The sequence below is a fragment of the Tachypleus tridentatus genome, chromosome 4, assembly GCF_004210375.1.
Source record: "Tachypleus tridentatus isolate NWPU-2018 chromosome 4, ASM421037v1, whole genome shotgun sequence".
In the NCBI taxonomy this organism is placed as follows: domain Eukaryota; kingdom Metazoa; phylum Arthropoda; class Merostomata; order Xiphosura; family Limulidae; genus Tachypleus; species Tachypleus tridentatus.
Genome location: NC_134828.1, coordinates 91,485,184 through 91,493,544, shown reverse-complemented (window position 1 = coordinate 91,493,544; position 8,361 = coordinate 91,485,184). Strand labels below are relative to the sequence as shown.

The 8,361-nt window shown below is 37.0% G+C and overlaps 1 protein-coding gene across 1 annotated transcript in view; it reads left to right on the top strand.

Moving 5' to 3' along the window:
• Nucleotides 1-2,928: 2,928 nt before the first annotated feature.
• LOC143248162 (atrial natriuretic peptide receptor 1-like) overlaps nucleotides 2,929-8,361 on the top strand; it is a 33,277-nt gene continuing 27,844 nt past the window's right edge. Inside the window, exons 1-2 of the mRNA XM_076496593.1 lie at nucleotides 2,929-3,610; nucleotides 4,114-4,280. Of these exons, the coding sequence (XP_076352708.1) occupies nucleotides 2,929-3,610; nucleotides 4,114-4,280 (849 nt within the window). The remainder of the gene's footprint in view (nucleotides 3,611-4,113; nucleotides 4,281-8,361) is intronic.

Below are 8,361 nucleotides of genomic sequence, written 5' to 3'. Positions count from 1 at the left end.
TGCTACTTATATAGTTTTTAATATTCATCTTGTTTTGTTGACTACAATTTTCAGATCAGAGTTATGCCTAAATAACATTTCAAATGCATAATGTGTCTCCCGCAAGTATTTTCTCAGGGTGTTTTTGCACCAAACGTTTTTAACAGTTTATCAAATGCTCTGTCAGACCTGACAATTACCAATATTCGTAATATGAGAGTCGTGGGTTCGGATCACTGTCGCATTAAACATTCAAGCGCTTTCAGCCGCGGAGCAGTTATATGTTACTCTTAATCCCACTACTCACTAGTAAAATAGTAGTCCAGTTGTTGGCGGTGGGTGGTGATGACTAACTGCTATTTCTGTAGTTTTTCACTGCTACAATACGTAGGTACGGCTAGTTCAAGCAGATGGCACTGCGCAAAAAAGATTTTGCTTTTTAAACACTGTTGGGTGTTCCTTATAGATTTTTGGCTGCTGATCACGAAAATCACATCCACATTTGCCCATCACGTACCGTTTTATCGAAATCTTCAGTTTCACCAGGACATTGCTACAATGGAAAAACGATATCAGGGCAACTGGAATCCGTCAATGCTTGCTGACTACTGTTGGACACTGCAACGTGATGCACCGGACATTGAATACAAACGAAAATCAGGAGCAAAACACTTTTAATTATGTTGAACTTAATAGCGTATTAGAAACATAAACGCAATTAAATACGTTATTGCAAATAAACAGCTGTCTATTTCTCAGAGTTCCTACGTGATGAAGCAAAACCAAAACTATATTTGTGCTTACTCACCAGGCACCAGTCACAATTAGCAAAAACGTTTTAGGAAGCAAAACTTTAAAAAAAAATTGTTGTGACTTTCGAGTAGCTTGATGTGGAATTCAAACCAAAATTTTCTATCGTAACCTATATTAAACCTTTTTCAGTGAACCAATAATCCTTTAGTACTAAAATTCTTAAGACCGGATTAATTCTTCCATATAGTATCCTTAAAATATTAACAAAAATCATATTTATTTTTGTAAGAAACGAGAACTTGAACACTGTTTTCTTGTTTACAGAAAACTTAACGACATGTTAGCATAGTCGTTACTTTTGCAAGCCAGTGCTAATTCGTGATAACGAGAATCGAAGAAACCCTACTTATACAACTAACACCAAAATTAAACCAACATAAAGGAACACATTTATACCTATACTAATTAATAACCTAACTGCAACGCCCCCTACAATCCCGTACCCGTTTACACTGTCTTCCCTAAGACATGTGCCGGGTTTGTTTGTTTTGGGAATTTCGCACAAAGCTACTCGAGGGCTATCTGTGCTAGCCGTCCCTAATTTAGCAGTGTAAGACTAGAGGGAAGGCAGCTAGTCATCACCACCCACCGCTAACTCTTGGGCTACTCTTTTACCAACGAATAGTGGGATTGACCGTCACATTATACACCCCACGGCTGGGAGGGCGAGCATGTTTAGCGCGACGCAGCGCGAACCCGCGACCCTCGGATTACGAGTCGCACGCCTTACGCGCTAGGCCATGCCGGGCCACATGTGCCGGGCAACGGTCACTTGTAAACTCTCTCTTTGTTAACCTGAAGATGACCTAAGAAGGTTGAAACGTAGTTCTCTGCTTTATTTGTAGATCTCTGCTGGTACAGTTGTAAGTCTACGGATTTACAACTCGAAAATCAGTGTTTCGATTTCCCTCTGTTGACTCAGTAGATTGCCCTATGTGGTTTGCTGTAAGAGAAACACACACACTTTATTAGTAACAGTGTTAATACCCATTCCAGCTGTCTTGAGATACAAGTCAGTGTTATGTTGCTCTCCATTTTGCTTAATGGATTCTTAAAATAAATGAATAGTTTATAACAAAAAATATCTTACTAGCTTTCATAATCCCAAATTAATTGTTAAGTTTGACTAAAATCTCTCTTCGCTCACTACCACATTTGTATCTTAAAGGATATATTTAAAAAGCTATGTCCCTAGTGACGCAGCAGACAGTCTGTAAGCTTACAACGCAAGAAACCAGTTTCGATACCCTTGGTGGGCATGGCACAAATATCCCATTGTATAGCTTTTGTGCTTAATAAACAAATAAAACTAATTAAAGCAAAGATTAGAAATTGGACCTACATGAAAATCATGTAAATTTATTAAACGTAAAGTGAGTAACAACAAGTGTTAGTCGCACTCTATGAAAACGACACACTGGTGTGTGTTTTGGTTTTCTTAAGAGTATTGCTATGAGTCATGCTATGTCAGTCATTTTGACGTCCCATTTAAAATGTAGGTGCGACAATACATTTGATAAATGGTCGATATCAGAAAACAACCATTGCAAATTGCACTTTATCATTTTCTATCATGAACTCTTCGATTAGGTTACTGATCACTTTATTAGTATATTTAGTGGCACATTACAGAGATAATATATCCCAAGAATTGGCGGAATCTCTAAATGGACATTCGCAGTGAATATTTATATAATGATCACAAATGAGGCATAAACTAACGTAGTCTCTCTTCAAGTTTGTAAAGGTTTAGCAAGAGAAATAAATTTTAAGTGTCATTTGATAAAATTGTGAATCATTAAAGAAAAATAATGTCGAATTATGAGCTTTAGTAAACGTTTCATCTAATTTATTCGCCGAAACTGCCTTTAGGATTTAGCTCAATATGTAATCGTTTATCGATCGACTCTATAGACGACTAATGACATCTGGATCATTGTCATTACCAAGTTGATGAGAAACATTAACGGTAAAGGTCACGAACAACTAGCTGCTGCCATATTTACATTTTTTGTTTTACTTGTCTTTGTAATCACAAAGTTAAAGTCGAACAGAAATACTGTATTATATAGATATTTATTCTGAACAAAGGTTATCCATTCTCTGGAGTACACTCGAACTTGGATGTTCTGGAGGATGATCTGCTTTCAATGGACAATCCTTTTGATTTTAGGCTTAGGTATTCATTCAGAGTACGTTTTTGATGCTAAAATAACAGCCATGTTTCTCGACCGTTCAGTAACAGATACATCAATGGGCTTCGACTTCAAGGTTTTTAAACCAGCTACTGAAATCGCTGTGGAAAAGGCTAAGAAAATGTATCCTCACATTAACTTCACCATACACTACGTGGGAGGATACAACAGTTGTTCGGGACCAGAAGCTATGCCAGCTGCATCAGCTGCAGGTATGGAAGTACTCAAGCATGGTACAAGAGCATTCATGGGCCCTGTTTGTACGTTTCTACTAACGACAGTTGGTCGAATGGCATCGCATTGGAACATTCCTATATGCACTGCTGGTGGCATCAGTAGTAATCTTGGTGATAAAACAATATTTTCTACATTAATTCGAGTTGGGTATAATGTTGAAACAGTCGCTGTTGCCACATTCAAGTTGCTACAGCACTTTCAGTGGTATCACGTGTGTCTGATGTCAGATGCCAGTATTAACATGGAAGTATATTACAAAGAAGCACTTCAACACGAGATGTTTGAGATGAAAAATGAATTCATAACAAATATTGAATTATTTGACTCAAGATCTTCAGATTTCGACATTGCTAAACATTTGAAAGGGTGCAGTGAAGTTGCACGTGGTAAGTGTCTAACATCATACTCCAGACGACTACAGTTATGCCTCTGGGATCAGTTGATAGTTGATTCTGATTATACATATAAGATAACAGCTACCGACTCTATATTTCCATACTACGTCTACTAAAGATAACACGGCAATACTATACGTGTCTAAGTACCATACAAATAAAACATTCACAACAGTTTACGTAAGAAATATTGTTGTAGTATTCCTTTACGAACTCACTTTAAATTATTTGGACTGAACGCTTATAAACAGTTGACGTGTTTGAGAAAAAAAGCTAAAATTGCTTATGATGTTTTGCATTCTACAACACAATTCGCATGATTACAATTTGTTTTATTTCTTGTACATGTATTATATAAAAATACCAATAAGTTATAATAGAGCTTTTATAGGAATAGGTGGCTTTAATGATACATATTAAAGGAAAAGTTTCGTCCATACAGAAGATATGCTCATTTACTAAACCTCTTCTTAATTACACATATTTTTAAACAGTGTTTATACTGATGACGTCACATCCCGTGGTTACTGATATCCTCACCACTGCTTATCATCTTGGAATGGGAAACGGGGAGTTCGTCTTCCTGGCTAGAGAACTTGTAAGCAAAAACATCGAGTTGGGACACTTGCAAGAAGGTTATGATGTAAACCCAGAGTCTCAGGTAACATTTGTTTTTGCTAAAATTATCGGTAATGTAGCAGAAAAAATTAAAGGAGGGCTAAGTTGAAATTCAACTAAATTTTAACTACATTTTTAATGAAATGGTCATTAAAACAAATCAAGTCAAACGTAATTGTGTTTCTATAAGTTTAATGTTTTTGGTAAGTGATAAAAAACAGGTATATTATGCAAAGAATTTTTTTCAGGGAGCTCAAGCCCTCCCCTTGGTTATGCTTGTACTAAAATGTTTCATGTTTGTATCACCTGCCTTTGAATGGTTGTCATTATCACATCATCGATACATAACTTCTTACAAAGACAAAGTAACGCAATAAAAATTGCAGATTTTATCTTGCTAACCTAGATTATCTCTTAGATAAAATATTAGGCCCGGCATGGCCAGGTGGGTTAAGACATTCGACTCATAATCCGAAAATGGCGAGTTCGAATCCCTGTCGCACCAAACATGCTCGCCCTTTCAGCCGTGGGGACGTTATAAGGTGACGGTCAATCCCACTATTTGTTGGTAAAAGAGTAGTCCAAGAGTTGGCGGTGGGTGGTGATGACTAGCCGCCTTCCCTCTAATCTTACACCGCAAAATTAGGGACGGCTAGCGCAGATAGCCCTCGTGTAACTTTGCGCGAAATTCAAAAGATAAAATATTTCCGCACAATCCAGAAGAAATGGAAAATGTAGTGAATAATGTTCCACATTACACTTTATAAATAAATACACTTTACACGCTTCTTTACAGAACAATATATGCATCTTATAGCATACAGACAAATTATTCTAAAAGTACCCATCGGTGAGATTGTAGTTTTATTGTAAAGCATGTCAAACGAATTTTATAAAGTATATGTTAGTTGATCAAAAACAGCTTGGCTGTAAAAAAACGGCGAACAAGAAAAACAAAGTATTTGTTATATGAGCAACGACTAAACAGTTGATATCATAATGCTGCCAAGGCAATCGATATTATTGGATACATAGTTTAAAATTGCTTCATAAAACGATTTCTTTGGTTTTATGAATTTCGCGCAAAGATACACGAGAGCTATCTGCGCTAGCCATCCATAATTTAGCAGTGAAAGGCTAAAAAGAAGACAATTAGTCATCACCGTCCACCGCCCACTCTTGGGCTATTCTTTTACTAATGAATAGTGGGATTTATTGCACGTAATAACACCTCTATAGCTAAAAGGGCGAGCAAGTTTGGTGGGACTAATGTAGGAAATTAAGTTCTTAGTCTGTGGGTTAGAATTCAATCACCATACATGCACGCCCTTTCAGTCGCAGGACATTAAAATTCGAATAGAGTAGCCTAAGAGTTGGTGGTGTGAGCCACCTGCCTTCCCTCTAATCTATCAGTTCTAAATTAGGAATGACTAGAGCAGATAGTCATCAAATAGATTTACGCTAAGTTTAGCAAAATACGGAAATTGGTTGATTCAGTAGCTTCTCAGTGTAGACAGAGCATTCGATACTGTACGACATAATGGTCTCAAATGGATCCATCTCAGTAACGGTGAAGATGTATCTACTTTAAAATCACACTACTGACCAAGGACACCTTGTCAGGGATGATTAATGTAATATTAAGCTATTTTTTATAGCATCATCAGACGTGAAGTAATATTGTGGTATCTTTTCATGCACCACTATCAGTATCAGCAGTCAGCGAATACTTAACACATTAATATTAATTGCACCAACACCTGTAGGTGCTGCAATGATAACATCAGTAAATTTTAGACTGAGTCCATGTTTTAACAGTTGAAAAACACCAGTTGGTTGTTATTGAACTCCCCAACACTTTTACCAGTTACAGATTGATCCCATGTTTTATCAGTTGAAAACCACCAATTGGTCCTTATCAGTTGCAGATTGGGCCCATGCTTTGATAGTTGTAAACCACCAGTTGGTCCTTATTCAACTTTTCAACATCTTTAACAGTTGCAGATTGGGCCCATGCTTTAACAGTGAAAACCACCAGTTTGTCCTTATTCAACTTTTCAACATCTTTACCAGTTGAAGATTGAGCTCATGCTTTAACAGTGAAAACCACCAGTTTGTCCTTATTCAACTTTTCAACATCTTTACCAGTTGAAGATTGAGCTCATGCTTTAACAGTGAAAACCACCAGTTTGTCCTTATTCAACTTTTCAACATCTTTACCAGTTGAAGATTGAGCTCATGCTTTAACAGTGAAAACCACCAGTTTGTCCTTATTCAACTTTTCAACATCTTTACCAGTTGAAGATTGAGCTCATGCTTTAACAGTGAAAACCACCAGTTGGTCCTTATTCAACTTTTCAACATCTTTAACAGTTGCAGATTGGGCCCATGCTTTGATAGTTGTAAACCACCAGTTGGTCCTTATTCAACTTTTCAACATCTTTAACAGTTGCAGATTGGGCCCATGCTTTGATAGTTGTAAACCACCAGTTGGTCCTTATTCAACTTTTCAACATCTTTAACAGTTGCAGATTGGGCCCATGCTTTGATAGTTGTAAACCACCAGTTGGTCCTTATTCAACTTTTCAACATCTTTAACAGTTGCAGATTGGGCCCATGCTTTAACAGTGAAAACCACCAGTTTGTCCTTATTCAACTTTTCAACATCTTTACCAGTTGAAGATTGAGCTCATGCTTTAACAGTGAAAACCACCAGTTTGTCCTTATTCAACTTTTCAACATCTTTACCAGTTGAAGATTGAGCTCATGCTTTAACAGTGAAAACCACCAGTTGGTCCTTATTCAACTTTTCAACATCTTTAACAGTTGCAGATTGGGCCCATGCTTTGATAGTTGTAAACCACCAGTTGGTCCTTATTCAACTTTTCAACATCTTTAACAGTTGCAGATTGGGCCCATGCTTTGATAGTTGTAAACCACCAGTTGGTCCTTATTCAACTTTTCAACATCTTTAACAGTTGCAGATTGGGCCCATGCTTTGATAGTTGTAAACCACCAGTTGGTCCTTATTCAACTTTTCAACATCTTTAACAGTTGCAGATTGGGCCCATGCTTTGATAGTTGTAAACCACCAGTTGGTCCTTATTCAACTTTTCAACATCTTTACCAGTTGAAGATTTAGCTCATGCTTTAACAGTGAAAACCACCAGTTGGTCCTTATTCAACTTTTCAACATCTTTAACAGTTGCAGATTGGGCCCATGCTTTGATAGTTGTAAACCACCAGTTGGTCCTTATTCAACTTTTCAACATCTTTACCAGTTGAAGACTGAGTCCATGTTTTAACAGTTGAAAAACACCAGTTGGTTGTTATTGAACTCCCCAACACTTTTACCAGTTACAGATTGATCCCATGTTTTATCAGTTGAAAACCACCAATTGGTCCTTATCAGTTGCAGATTGGGCCCATGCTTTGATAGTTGTAAACCACCAGTTGGTCCTTATTCAACTTTTCAACATCTTTACCAGTTGAAGATTTAGCTCATGCTTTAACAGTGAAAACCACCAGTTGGTCCTTATTCAACTTTTCAACATTTTTAACAGTTGCAGATTGGGCCCATGCTTTGATAGTTGTAAACCACCAGTTGGTCCTTATTCAACTTTTCAACATCTTTACCAGTTGAAGATTGAGCTCATGCTTTAACAGTGAAAACCACCAGTTGGTCCTTATTCAACTTTTCAACATCTTTAACAGTTGCAGATTGGGCCCATGCTTTGATAGTTGTAAACCACCAGTTGGTCCTTATTCAACTTTTCAACATCTTTACCAGTTGAAGATTGAGCTCATGCTTTAACAGTGAAAACTACCAGTTTGTCCTTATTCAGCTTCCCAATAATTTTGTTCACATCTATTTGTTCCTCATAATGAATGACATCTTCAATTTTTAACATAACATCGTATGCATCAGTACCAAAATAGTACAATAAATCACCAGCAGAAGTGACACTGCTTTGGTAATCTTCATCTTTCATCTTTGTTCAACATTCTTGAATTAATTCACATATTTTAGTTTCTTACAAACGAGTCAATTAGTCATTGTATTTCAAGTCATCCAATAGCCTATATTTACAGGCATTTAATGCACTGGTGTAATTACAGCACTC